The 14943-nt window shown below is 33.3% G+C and overlaps 1 protein-coding gene and 1 long non-coding RNA gene across 7 annotated transcripts in view; one reads left to right on the top strand and one right to left on the bottom strand.

Annotated features, from left to right (window-relative positions):
- The window catches only part of LOC110992398 (rho guanine nucleotide exchange factor 17), a 76573-nt gene that overhangs the window by 47581 nt on the left and 14049 nt on the right, over positions 1-14943 (bottom strand). For 5 of the 6 annotated variants that reach the window (XM_045628735.1, XM_045628734.1, XM_022258204.2 and 2 more), the window contains exons 2-3: positions 4142-4253; positions 1237-3253 (exon numbers count right to left, since the gene is read on the bottom strand). In XM_045628735.1, coding sequence (XP_045484691.1) covers positions 1237-3253; positions 4142-4206 — 2082 coding nt within the window. In that variant the 5' untranslated portion in view covers positions 4207-4253. Of the gene's footprint in view, positions 1-1236; positions 3254-4134; positions 4254-14943 lie in introns of those variants that run through there. The other variant, XM_022258207.2, reaches the window with a different exon arrangement.
- Positions 3442-4426, top strand: LOC123689301. Its single transcript, XR_006750308.1, has 2 exons — positions 3442-3740; positions 4137-4426. It is a non-coding gene; the product is annotated as an uncharacterized LOC123689301 (long non-coding RNA).

Here is a 14943-nt window from a genome sequence, read left to right as displayed (position 1 = left end):
AAAAATTAATCGTTCACATTCGCGCCAAACCGCCGGCGTCGCGGCCATCTTCCTTTTTAATTTTGGCGCCAATAAAATAATTAGAAATGTCATTGAAGCCGAGATATTGTGAATTAGAGAAGAGAGTTTTAATTATATTATGTTTAATATACTTTTAATTGTAGTGGATTATTGAATTATTATTAATTAAAATGTAGAAAGAACATATTTTTATTTTATTTTATACGGGACATATTAGATAAAACTATATGCATCGTGGCCATCAAAGTTTTATAAATTACGATTAATCTTCGTTTGTATTTGTTGTATCTTGTTAAACATATAGGGAGAAATAACTGATATTATAATGACGGCTGAACGATTAAACTGACTTGTAAAATGATATAGAACATTGTAAACATGCTTAAATTGTAGTAATGTTTTTAAAACTAGGTTAATACGTTGGCCTAATTTACAAGGTCACACTCAATTAGTGACCTTAGCAGCTTATTAACGTTTTTTACAAATTGTAAGCAAAGGCCACTTAAAAGGTCTTTTGATATAAAAAAAATATTTTATATACAGGAATGTATATTTGAGATGGTCCTAATTTATTTTTTTTGTTATTTATATATTACTGCTGTGTAAAGCTTAAAATAAATAAATTCAAGCCTAAATGGGTATCATAATATTATTCATGTAACTTTATACCATCTAGATATAAACTTACAAACAAGGAAAACAGCTGTTAACGTATATGGAATTATTGAATAAAATTTTCAATAAATCAAAGTAACCTTAATGTTTCACTCAAACATTTCAATGACTACTAAAAATAGCCAACACGAAACCGTAAGCTAATTAGTAAAATTCCAAGAATTTTCATAAGCATTGAAATCCAGTGTGATATTGTCCTTATGATTTTTATTGTTTTTTTTGGAACAGCTGTTGCGTGAGTCACAGGCCACGGCACGTGGCATTGACCAGACGTTCGAGAACTCGAATACCCGACCCTGAATCTGATCGTGGATTAAGAAGAGCCGTAACCAAAATTATTCGCACTAAACGAAACTCAATGACGTGCGAAATAATCTACTTACATCCGCGTAAATTTAGCTTTAATACAGTTCCATTTAAGTAACTATTAGTGTAAGACATGAAATTCATAAGAATTACATTTCTTTGTACTCTAGTTTTTTATCTGTATTAAAATATATCATGCATATTTACTTTAAAATTAAAATTCAAACTACTTACGTTATGCTGGTGTAGAGTCAATATCACGTTGTCAAAGGCTGATGCATTAGATAGTGCTTCGGAACTGCCACGCAAGAGCTCCGCTAACAAGTCTGTCCCTGGTTTGACTCCCACTAATTTTGAAGGGGAAGAAGTTGCTCTCACATGGGTGTGACCACGTGGCCGGGAATCTGATGTAGGTGCGGCACCAGCACTTATTTTTCGACTGGGAACGGTAGCATCCGAGAAGCTTCTTCGGCCAACCTCCACTGATCTACATGTTGGAGTTAAATTTCTTCCAAACGGGCGTGTAAATTGCTGTCTCTTTGCTTCCACGTCAGATGTATCAGATGGGCTGTATGGGGATGGTGAAGCTGTACGGTCACGAGAGCACGTATCACTTTCTGCTTCAGAGGGAGAGTCACCCCTAGAGGTAACACCATATTTTCGACGAGCTACGCTTCTATAAACTTCATCTTCTTTCTCGTCAGAACTTTGCTGAGAAAATCTTGCTCGTCTTGCTCTTAGCGTTTCGTCTGTTTTAGGCCACATCGGCATCGTGGAATCACTTGGGCTCGGAGGGCCGTTGGTAAATGAATCGTCTGATTTGTCACCCAATAAAGATGAGGTTCTAGTTTCAGCCGATAATCTCATGTCTTGTAAGGAAGCATCACTGCTTTCTCGATTACATCCGTTAACAGGTGGAGGAGGGTCATCACCACCGTCGTCGCTAGCTGTCGTAATGTAAATTCCTTTTCTTCTTTTGGTTTTGTCTAGAGGTCTCCGTCTTTCTCGAGCACCAATTGGTGCTGGCGTACACGGATTTTGCACGGCAGCTAATAAATGCTCCACTTGCTCACTTGTTATAGTTTCATCTTCTTTATCTCGATCTAAAGACCCATCTGATGCCGCATCAGAACGAAATGCTTCATCTGGCTGAGTATCCTTAGACCACTGTTTCACTATGCACTCATACACAGGGATAGGAATAGGAATAGAACTGTCCAATTCACCCGTTGATTCCTTACGAGTCTGAATATTAGCACATTCACAGTCTACATTAGCACACGAATTTGAAGGAGGAGCGGGAAGGGGCGGGAATGCAAATGGTTGAGACGGTTCTAATGGTGAGGTTCCTTCACTATGCGCCTGCGCACTATCTGCCTGCGAACCGTCACTTTCCTCACGTAATTCATGCAAAACACGCGGGGGCATCAACGCAGGTAAACTTCCACCAGCATCGGTCGAATCCTCTTCGCGTACTGGAGGCACGCGGCGCGGTAACGGATGTGTCAATGAACGAGCACCTAATTGTTTATGTAAAGCATCTGGAGGCGGAGATCGCGCAACCGGTAGCGCATGCGCAAGGAGTCCTTCATCCGAACCTACCGCAGAATCCACCGATGCGACGGACCCACCTTCAGTCGCATTTTCCTCGGTAACACTCGCGGAACAATCACGACGCAAAGCACTATCAGACGTATTGGGCACGCGTTTACCAAAATCAAAAATAGACGGTTGTTTACCACGATAATATTTGTCCTGCACAAAATCACCTTGGGAGAAAGAAGCACTGCGGTAAGGAATAGTTTTTTGTGCATACGATCCAATAATTGAACGAGGTTCGACTCGTATCAAGGTTATTTTATCAGCGTCAAAGTCATCACAGCGATCAACGGAGACGCCACGAGGTGGACTATGTCGGTGGCGTGATCGTGGCGGAGGGACAGGCGGCAAGATGGGTGCAGTGTGTGGAGGCGGCGGCGGCGGCGGCGGCGGAGGTGGAGTAGGCGCAGCGTGGGCTCGGGGAAGAAGCCGCTCTGTGAAGTCCTTTAAGCGCTGTTGGCGCGAGGGCCGCTCGTCGCGCGTGGCGCGGCCCAGGCGCCGCTGGAAACGCTCCAGCGTGCGGCGGTCCGGCTTGGAGCGGCCGAGGCACGCCGCCACCGCCTCCTCGGAGCAGCAGCGGCAGGGGCAGGCACGCGGCGGGGGAGCGCGGCGAACCGTGTAGCGCACCGCGCCCAGCGTCACATACGGCGACCTGCGCAGACGCAGATATATTTAGCGGGAACGTGCAACCCGCCGAGCGGTCGAACGGCGAGTGTGACGGATTTAGAGTGGAGTGTGGACGAACTTTTCTGCGACTAGTGGCTGAATTCCGGGAGGATTCCCCGCGACCACGTATGATTTAGTTATATTAGAGAGTATAATTTTCATATATACGTTTTCTTTTTTCAAAACTTTTACAAAATTAATACACAAACGCAAAGTTATCAGCTTTGAAGCGGCAGGTGGCAGACAAACAGACGGAAGACATTGAGTATAAATAGTTGACTTTGCAATTTGGCAACAGGTTGATCTCCTCCAATGTTTACATTTCATATTATTTCGTTGCAAAGGGCAAAAACTACATTCATTATCTAATGAAACGATAGATAGAAGATACCATAAATTATTTAAAGACCAAGTGCAGACATTGGTGAGTACACCTCCGTTCTGCCTACACGTGAAATACAATTTAGATTGCAGTAAGTATGTATTCTTAATGCACTGACTCATACATTATTTATTCGTTTAAACTGTGATTCAAACATATTTAATAAATATTTTTGGTATCTTACTCGTTTAGATTCTAGACTCATTATTTCTACAACCAATTATTTAATGTACAGAAAAAAACAGCTCAATTAATATGTAATAAACTAAAAAGTAATGAACACTTAAACAATTTAAGAATGTACAAAGATGAAACAAAAAACTCTCATTGAATCAAGAGCAATCTGAATAATGGACCTATCTCTTCCGTTAACTTCACTTATCGTAAAATAACATGTTACAATTCAACCATTTTTCAGGTTCAATTGTCACTTGGTTGATGAAGATAGATTTAAGACTACAAAAATAAAATAAAAACTTATATACAGGGAACCTGTTGAAGTCGCGTCTCCTTCGGACGCCATCTTGCGGGGAGCGCGCGCGCGCGTCCGTCGCCATTGGTGATCACGTGACACCGCGCATGCTGCGTGCGCCTACTGGCAATCCTGAAAAGATGCATTTTACTTATGTTCATAAATGCTTGATTGATAAGAATCAATTGAAAAAACTTGAAATTATAAGACACATTAAATTTTTAAACAAATCGTTATTTTATTAGGATATAAGTGTGAAAATATTGTATCTTCTATATAATTATATGACCACATAATTATCTATAGTTTAATACTTTCATTGTAACTATGACATTTAATATTTATATCAAAAATAGAAATAGTTAATTTGCCTGTTGTCGATACGGTCCACTTTCAATGGAGAAATATGATCATGATATGACAGAATGTAGGATACCTTGGATATGATCTTTTTTAAAAAAAAGGATTTTAAGAGTACTTTTTCCATTAGGCTCTTCTTAGCAAAAAAACTAACATTAGTGAAGCTAAGTTTTAATAAAGTTACACAAGATTTAATATACATATATTGAAATGTAATAAAGCAAGAAATATTTAAACATCAAGTGAAACATAACATTATATAATATATATATATACAGACGTCTTTGCGTTCAAAGCATTGTTATAAACGTTAAAACCATTTATATCACGTCAGATTAATTCATTTCAAATGAACATTAATTGTGGAAATATAAACAGATACGAATTGAAATTGGGTCAACAAAGACATCAGTGACCTCATTTAATTTTATATTCGACACAACTTGACACAATTTATCGTTGTCCGAAAATCGCGAAATTATTAAATTAGCTTTCTCAAATGATTTGAATATATTCTAGCTGATGCCCAGGCTTATCGTGGAATCTTTATCAAAACTTAGCTTTACTAATGTTAGTTAGTAAAAAGAGCCAAATGTAAAAAGTACTCTTAAAAGCCTTTTTATAAAAAAGTATCATATCCCTAACCTACATTCTATCATATCATGATTATGTTTCTACATTGAAAGCGGACTGTACCGACCAGACAAATTATTTTTTCCTATTGTTTGATATAAATATTAATTATCATACGTCCCTTATTATACGTAGCTTTATTACAACATCGAATCAATGACTTTGCCCACTAACTAAAACACTTAAATTAAATATAAGGATTTTTTTAAACATAGCTATCGTTAACCATTATTTTATACTTAATATATAATATCTATATACAGTATAATCTCTTAAAAGTATATAATAGTAACCTTGCGGCGAACTATTTCTTTAGAACTTTTCCATATTTATTAAATAATATGTATTTGACACCTACTAGTTTACCTTTCTGCGCAATTAACTCTTGTGAAACTACTGTGAAAGAAAACATTACAACATCTTATGTGTAAGGCGGAGAAGGTTGGGCATCTTTCTATCAAATAAAATGATCAAAACGCAGATGTAGATCTAAAGCCAACATACCAATTTAGGGTTGTATCGCCACTCGTCTTTCTGAATATTAGTACTGTCTTCTAAAAAAAACCATTTACCTGCAAATACATGCTATAAATAAATAATAATTAAATATTAATATAAAATCGTTGGTACGAAAGTCCAAAACCACAGAAATTTTTACATCGAGGTTTTGCAATTACACGCGTAAACTCGTTTACTTTGATCTTTGAAACAATGCCGATGTCTAATAAAAAGATATTAACATTTAATGTGAAAATAAAGTTTACATCGCATAAACGTCATTCTTTTGAATAAACATATCGAATCTTTTAATTCTGTGTCACATACTGCAATTCCTTTATTCTTCCTACTTATCCAAAAAATATAAAAAGGTTACAAGAGAGTATTATTATAAACTTTCGAATGTAACTACGATTCACAATTTTTGTCAGAATGTGATATAGTCGTCACTTTAGAAATTTTATTGTATTTATAGGTAAAAATTATTAAAATATTTCTAATATTTTTTTTTGAATTTATTTCATTTTTGGGCACTGTTATTGTTTTGCAACTAGTATTATTTATTTTTAAAACGTGAGTTAATAAGTACACGTGCATATTATATTAATTAAATACGGCGCATTACGTTAATGTCAAATTATCGTAAAATACGTTCATGAGAGAGCAAAAAGATTGTAAGATAATTTATAATTAATAAGTTGTTAAATATACGAATTAAAAAATGATATTCAATGTTTATAATATAATGTTAAAGTATTTCTATGTATTCTATTGTATCAGTACTGCTAGCGACATCTATGGTGCAGAATTAGCAGAAATATATGTGTAAGTGTAGGGCAGATTTGTGCTTATGGGCGGGCGGAATTTAGAACTAATTTCATTCAAGTTCTACAGACTGCTGGTAGATGTCACTAGTGTTACTTCATAATCTACGATAGGCAATACTAACTTTAGTACTTTTATCTAGACCTTTTGTAATAATTTTAATTACCTATACGCATATATAACCATGCTCTTTGAGTTATATAAAAGTATGGAATATACTCACAATTCAGTTCAGAAATCCCGCAACGCGTTACATACAGAGCAATTTTCTGCGTATGCTTCATTAATAATAATTGAGGGCAAGAAGAAAAGAGGGCGTAATTTTTCGGAATTAAACTCAGGACTTAGTTAACCACAAGTGTAAAATAACAGTCTATTTGTACAATATAAAGGTACATATTTTATCAAAATATCCCCCTCGTAACTTAGTGACTCAGGATACGGACGTTTCAGAAATGCATTAATTAAAGACGTATTTGGTGTTAAGCTTCCGCAGTAATTTAATTCTTATCTCCAAAGCTTCGGATAAACTCTTTAAGGCATTATGTGACATTATATAAATATTGCTGCAAAATAAAATGAGATACTGAGGCGCCATCTCACTTGATATCGTATCAATTAATAACTTCATTACAAGGTTCATGATAAAAAGATGTATGACACTTATTTTGGACAATATATTACCTTTACTTCCTATACTTAATTTAATTAATGATCTTAATCTCACATCAACACTAACTATGCAAAAAACTCAGTTTTGTATCGCGCAGCCCGGACATACAAATACCAATATTTAAGCCTTGACTTGTTCAGGCTATCGCCAAATGTGGTTAAATTTTTTATTAAGAATTGTATTCACGAACACCTTCACGTACTGACTTTTACTTCTACACCATCACAGAACACTGGCTGTTGAATTAGGTACCACTTAAATGTATTAAATAATTTTTATTTATTTGTTTCCTCTTGTTAACCTTTTTGTAGTAAAATGTATGATGTATTCCTTCTCGGCTATATTTTCATTGTATCTGTTTGTTATTATATATAATTTATGTTAGCTGTAGGATTACGAAATAAATAATAAATAATAAAAAATATAATAACTTTTGGATTTTAAAACAGTAACTACACTCGTGAGATGTTTCACACATTCCTATAAAATCTTTTTACCAGAAATAAATAGGGATTGATGCATTATGAAAGTCGACACTATGAGTACACATCAGTCGTGGACAGCATCCAGTTATTTAATAATTTGCGTTTTTTATAGAATTTTTTGTAAATAAGTCACATTTTATGGACGTCCACTTTACTTTATACAAAGCATTAAGATAATCTAATATAATTCATGTCATAGATCAGGTAATAGGTAGGACTAGCCTTGAAGTGCAGTCATTCATGTGCCACAAACCACAACATGTATCTGAACAATTTATTGCATTAAACCTATTTAATTTTTTATCACCTTTTTAGCTTAACGAGGCCTTTACATCCGCTTATTAGTATAAATAAAATACTTAACTTACCTTAAAAAGACCTAAAAAGTAAAGTAAAGTAAAGATAAAATCGTAATATTGAACATAGTAATTTCTATTTGAAGTCGTTTTAACATTTAATTACAGTCAAAATCTATTTTAACGATATCTATGGGACTACTCTTATTTGTTCGTAAAAACCGATAGTCATTACAGCCGATGACGTGTATAAAATAATATGTACTTCATTATATTTATTTGCCATGAAATTTATAATAAATGGACATTACGTACATATAAATATCGTTTTTCTATATTAAAAAATCTGTTATTTTTTAAAAATATCTTTGATTTTGGTCAATATAACCGGTATGTTGTTAAACGATGTCGTCGTAAATGGACTGTATTTCTAAATAACTAATACTTAAATTATAATAGCAACATAATTTTTTTATGACGCACTTTTTATAAAATTGTTTCACAAGATGCGTGTAATGACTTTTTAATTTAATTTAAAATATGCTCCAAAACTGATCGACACTTATAATAGACTATGAGGTCATAGTTTTAAAATAAAGATAGGTGTGCAAAAACCTAATAAAGCCGATAATACGAAGAAAAGCACATCTGGCACGGTTCCACACAGCGAGTGTCACCCATAAACACATAATGTCCCAGGAATTAGGTTATAAATTGAAAGATAAACGTAAATTAAATGCATCGCCTCGTAAAAGAATACGTTATCTATATAACCAAGTTCCGAGGAGTGATTTCTATTTAAAACTTTGATAGTGACGTTCGGTGAGTGGGCTTTTATTACCTGATATAGATCTAGTGGTTTTAGAGTTGGCGTTTGAGGTCCTCGTGGCAAGAGGTTTTGTAACTGCAGCGGAAATTAAAATTTGTAATTAGTTCTCCGCCTCTAAAAAAAACTTGACTATTAAAAAAAGTGACGGAGTGTTTTTACTTTTGATTTGCGAACTGGCAGTACATGGACATTGAAAATTAGAAGCATTCAATGTATATTTCTTTTTTGATATACATAAGTGTGCAGATGTCTCCTACATGAATAAATGATTTCTGAAGTAAATTGCCTCGGATGGTTTGTAAGGATCCTGTTATCTTATGAATTGGGTAAAGTACAGGACAATATATTATTATTATGAATGAAGTTTATAATTATTAATAATATTTTCTTATATTTGCACCAGCAATTGAATCCTCAGGTAAAATATCAAGGCTTTGAAAGTCCCAAAGACTTATGAAGATTTCAAAAGTTTGTTGTTTTACAGTATAGAGTAAGTAGCAAGATAAATGTGTCTCTTTTGCACAAGTGCTCATTGCGTATTGGAAAATCATATAAATGATATTTATGGCATATTATGATGGCGTCTTATAGACGCCCGTAACTAACTAGAAAAAGTAATCTTAAAAAGGAAACTCTCACGAGTGACAGGAACATTGTAGTTACTCTTGTCTTGACTTATATAATATACTTGAATATAGTCCTTTTATTTATAAAAACTAATGAAGTATAATCCTCCTTTTAACTTAAGTACTTATGTAAATTTCTAGTGTTAACACAATTTGACAGAAAAATACCACAGAGCACTTAGGTTAAAACAGTACAATATGATTGAATGACGAATGATTATCCTATTGATATAAAGGCTGTAACGAGTCTAATTTAGTTTATGTTTAGAATATAGATAAGTTATGATGCAATATGCAACTATTTATTTTATAAAGTCTCATATTTCTTTAGAAGAAATCTTTAAAATTATACTGTGAGTGCATAGATTGTGATATATTTATCAGATGATATATTTAGCGATTTTGTAGAGAAGACAGTTATTATTAGAATAAAAGCTTCGCTTTAATAAATACTGTATCGCATTACACATTAGTATTCTAAAGCAGCGTGTTGGACGTTGAGTCACTCTTTCATAGACAATCATTTGTCATAAAACAGGTCCAATTTGATGTTCCACTTAGTACATTCATGTTTTATTGTCTTAGAAATTACGACAATCCAAGATTAACGAGCTTTTTGCATAGCCAACCTACACTCCGCCCACTGAGCACTATATTAACGTTTTACTATCTAATGCCCGTGACATTGCACAGATTTAGTTGCAGCAAAAAGTCATTGTATTAGAAATTGGAGTCTTAGAGAAGAGAACTAAGAAAAATGACGAATTTCAAAATATTTATTTTGCATTTGCTTCTGAGACCATTTCATATCACATTTAAAACCCAAAGGAAAAGGAAAGCTTAAAGGAAACATAATTGTATCCAACATTATTTATTATTGGTTCCGTGGGCTACAACGAGCGAGAGTAAGCCGACAATTCGCGCTTGTGATGTACTTAATAAAGTTTTTACATGGAAAGGACAGTAATTCGGCAGTACTTCAGTACCTTAGCTTCGATGTGCCTGATGCGACATCGTCCGCCGTTACTTCCTTTGTCCACGGCTAGGACTAACCTTCTGAAAAGGGCACATATGATTCAGTGTATTAATTTACTTAACGAAATACATAGATTAACGGACATTTTTCGTTGACCGTTGAGCTGGGAAAAGTTCTATTATTTATGAGTGCCTATAGTTTTTTTCTTGTATTTTTTATTTTGTAATTTCATATGTTTGTTTTTTTTTGTTTCGACTGTATAATATATTAATTATAGTTCTCTCTTGTCAATTTAGGATCACCTGTTAACGCAGGAGTGTTTTTATAAATAAACTAGCGGATCCGACAGACGTTGTCCTGTCTATACGTCTTTAATTTGAAAATTTCAAACTTTTTTTAATAAGCTAAAACATTCTGGACCATTTTGATGAAAATTATTATTCAAATGTTATGACAATATCTAACGATCCAGCACATGGTCTACAATAACACAATGATAACAAAACTTTTTTTTAATTTGATCGCAGCGCTAACTGTCGGGACAGACTAAAATTAAAATTCGAATATTATTTAAAATTTGACAGTGCGATGGTAGCGCCGTCTGTCAGATCCAATGTAAAACATTCCAAAATCAACAACTACTAATTAATTAAAAAAAACATTGCCCAGCGGACAAAATTGTGAATCTAAACCATTCTCGAATCTCCACGAACACACACAAAAAATTTCATCAAAATTGGTCCAGTCGTTTAGGAGGAGTTCAGTCACATACACACGCACACAAGAAATATATATATTAAGATAAATAATCGGAATAATAATCAAGCTTAACATCAGGTAGCCTCCTGCCCGTTAGCCCCTGTTCTATTAAATAAAAAACTCCTTAAAGAATGAACTCCTGAGAAATTAATCTCAAACTCCTTCCGTAAAACGATGTTGGATAGAACCGATTAAAGCCTTAGATAAATTACTCAACAATTAAAACGGTTTGAAATGCCACTTAATCATGAACTATTCTAACCAGTCTGGGTTTTTATCATTATGACTACTTATCATTTTTCAAGTTCACCGGCTTTTAACTGCCCACTTTCTTTTAAATAGAATTATCTTGAAGTTCGATTTATATTATTAAGTATCACACATTTAAGAAGCTATAAGCTACCTGAGACTGTGTTGTGATTCACAGAAGTCGTCCATAGTTTTATAATCTAAATTAAAAAAATATTTTTTGAATAATATTCTTTACTGAAGTCATTTAGTGACTTATTTTATTGAAGTAATAACATTTAGTAAGACATACAATTTACGAAAATATGTGAAATGGAATGTGTTTCATCCAATGAAAGTTTCAGTTCGGCTGGGTTCAGCCATTTCAGTTAGCGTTTTGTACTATCGTACGGGATCTACATTTCATCACAGGTAATGATTCGATTTAAAATCCCTACATTATTGTATCGGTTGAGTAATGTTTCCGAAAAACAAATGCACACGTAAACAGTTGTAAAATTTGAATTTGGAATTCCTAACCAAAGAGGAGATATATATGAGGTCAAAGTGGCCAGTACGACAAACACCAATTTCATATGTAAGGACCTTATATTTGTAAAGTTTTTTTTAATTTCTCTCTAAGAGAATCTACTAATCTTAATCTTAATATATATATTTCTTGAGTGCGTGTGTATGTGACTGAACTCCTCCTAAACGACCGGACCAATTTTGATGAAATTTTTTGTGTGTGTTCGTGGAGATTCGAGAATGGTTTAGATTCACAATTTTGTCCGCTGGACAATGTTTTTTTTAATTAATTAGTAGTTGTTGATTTTGGAATGTTTTACATTGGATCCGACAGACGGCGCTACCATCGCAGTGTCAAATTTTAAATAATATTCGAATTTTAATTTTAGTCTGTCCCGAAATTTAAAAAAAGTTTTGTTATCATTGTGTTATATCGTGTGTGACCATGTGCTGGATCGTTAGATATTGTCATAACATTTGAATAATATTTTTCATCAAAATGGCTTATTAAAAATTGAAATTTTGAAATTAAAGACGTGTAGACAGGACAACGTCTGTCGGATCCGCTAGTAACATAGTGAATTTCTAACATCAAGATATGATGTTAATCTTAGAGTCATATGTGTTGACAAGATTGATAATCTACTTTGCAAAACTGACGATGCGTCATTTGATTTGTTGATTTAAAAATTTGTATGAGGCGTTAAAATATTCGAAGTTGAAGCACAAGAGTAATTTATCATTACAATACCTACATTACATTTGTTATATTTACTTTTAGAATAAGGTTTTATTTAATTATTGGAGTCTTCGATACTCATTCATAAGAACAAGTATTTATATTTTCGCCTGTTTTATTAATTTTCCAACTGAAAAAGTTTTATGTTATAGATTATCGAATCCTGCAATTTTAACTTTTAAATAAAAAGTGTTTTACAACTGCAGTAAACAAAAAATCTTTATAACATGTAGTTTTTTGAATGTCGGTAACTTGAAAACTAACAATAAGCACATCCTCTACAACTTGCAACTATTCAATATAATACTTTTCCTAAAAGGCCAGCAACGTATTCTAAAGCAACTAACAGGGGTGTTCATGGACTTGGGTAGCTGCCTTTTATCGCTATTCCATAAACTTGTTTGCCTCTAATATACAAGCTCATTCCTCAATTTGTACGTAATAACCTAAATTATGCAGTATTGTATCATTAACATTATGGCACATATTTTAACAAATTGGCTACTGGTTGTATGAGCAACGCCTTGAAACCAATTCATTATTATACACTATAAAACTTCATCGTTTAAAATAAATCGATAGTTATGAAACTGAAAAATATTCAGAAACCTATCAATCAATTTGTTGATAAACAAATCTAGTCCCTGACCGCATTGGCTATGAGTTAACTGTTAAAATATATATGAGGCTATCTCCTAGTTTGTTTTTTCAGAATAGATCAATTAAAAACGACACCTAATATTGCGACACATGAAAAATATACGTTTATACTATGTGTGTGACTTTGGTCACTTTGAAACAGAAACGCGTAATTTAAAACAAATAAATTAGTAAGATATTAAGTGTTAGTCCTGTATATGTCTTATTCTAAAGCCTTATCTGACCTAATACTTATAAATAAATTCAATAACTAACTACATAACACATTTAAATGCTAGAATTGCTAAAGAGCTTGATGTACTTGTAATAAGGTGACAGTGTCTTTATATCAATATGGCATTTAAGCACTCTAATACATAAGAACGCTGAAATAGTTTTAAACTACTCATTTTACCGCAGACCCTATAAATTTTGCTTAGATCACAAAAACATGTATCCCAAGCTCCTGGTGTAACATGAACTGTCTTTCAGAAGCCAGTGACTTTCCTTCATGTCACTGTCTAGTAATGAATTAGTTACAATTAAAATACAAAACCATAAATACGATAATTTAGTATAGATTAACAATCTGTAAAACGACGATTCCCTCAATCTGTATTGATTGTATATATTTCAACAGAAGTGGAGTTTCAACCTCAGAATTTCAACTTTATAAATAAATATTATATAATGTTATGATGTTAAAATCATTTGGTAACGAAAATATATTTTAAATTTTAACAATGTTATAAGATAAACCAATCTAGCAAGGATAAAGTTCAATATGTAATATGATATGACGTAAGTTAAGACAGATAATACGTAGAAATGGGAACTAGATTACACTGCTATACATCATAATTCATTTAAACTAAATCACCACAATTCAACCATAGTAAAAAAAACAAAATTATACCATTTTTGGAGATACCTTATATCTATTTAAATCCTGTGACCCTGCAATGGTGAAAACACTTTTATCCGTCAAAGTTGACTTTGACATACTGATTTTAATGTCATGTTTACTTTCAGTTCTGAACTCAAGACCGAAAAACAACATACACTCTCCGATCTCTATTTATGAGTGCGACTGATAAAATAGTATTTAGCCAATACCATTTAAATAAGGAGCCTTTTTCTACCACACCCAATTAGATATTGAACTATAATTTTTGACTATACACCAAGTTTAGTCTAGGAATCCAAAAGCCTATTTCCTGTGGCTATTTTTAATATTAAAGAAATTATTAATTACTTTAGTGCCCTCAAAATACCCTCTTACTATATTATATATTTACAAATCGAGGTTAAGCGTGAAGTAGCTAAAAATAAACTCACATTCCCATAGATTGATTAAAATAGTAACTTAAAAGCTTGATTCAATATTAAAGTTTTAAAGTTTACGTTGACACCAAATATGCCCAGTGTAGCGTAACCTTACACTTAAAAACAAGTTGTTTAATTATTTAAAAAATGTTATCTGTAGGTAGATCTGAACAGCAAAAAATCAATACTTGGATCTTTTGGCTGACATTTAACCTGTCATTTCTCAAATACACCAGTAGCCTAATAGTTTTCTAAGCATTCGCGAAGATTTATTATATTTATCTCAGACCGATGTGTAATTAATGTATGTATTCGTACACATCTTTAGATCTTATTACAAGAGCCATAAGAACTGTCAAATCGAAGCGAAATGTGTGAAATGCCAAATGATTTTTAAACGTA

This window comes from Pieris rapae, chromosome 6, assembly GCF_905147795.1.
Source record: "Pieris rapae chromosome 6, ilPieRapa1.1, whole genome shotgun sequence".
NCBI lineage: Eukaryota > Metazoa > Arthropoda > Insecta > Lepidoptera > Pieridae > Pieris > Pieris rapae.
Note: the sequence above shows the minus strand (reverse complement) of the source record. Positions and strands in the feature narration are given on the sequence as shown.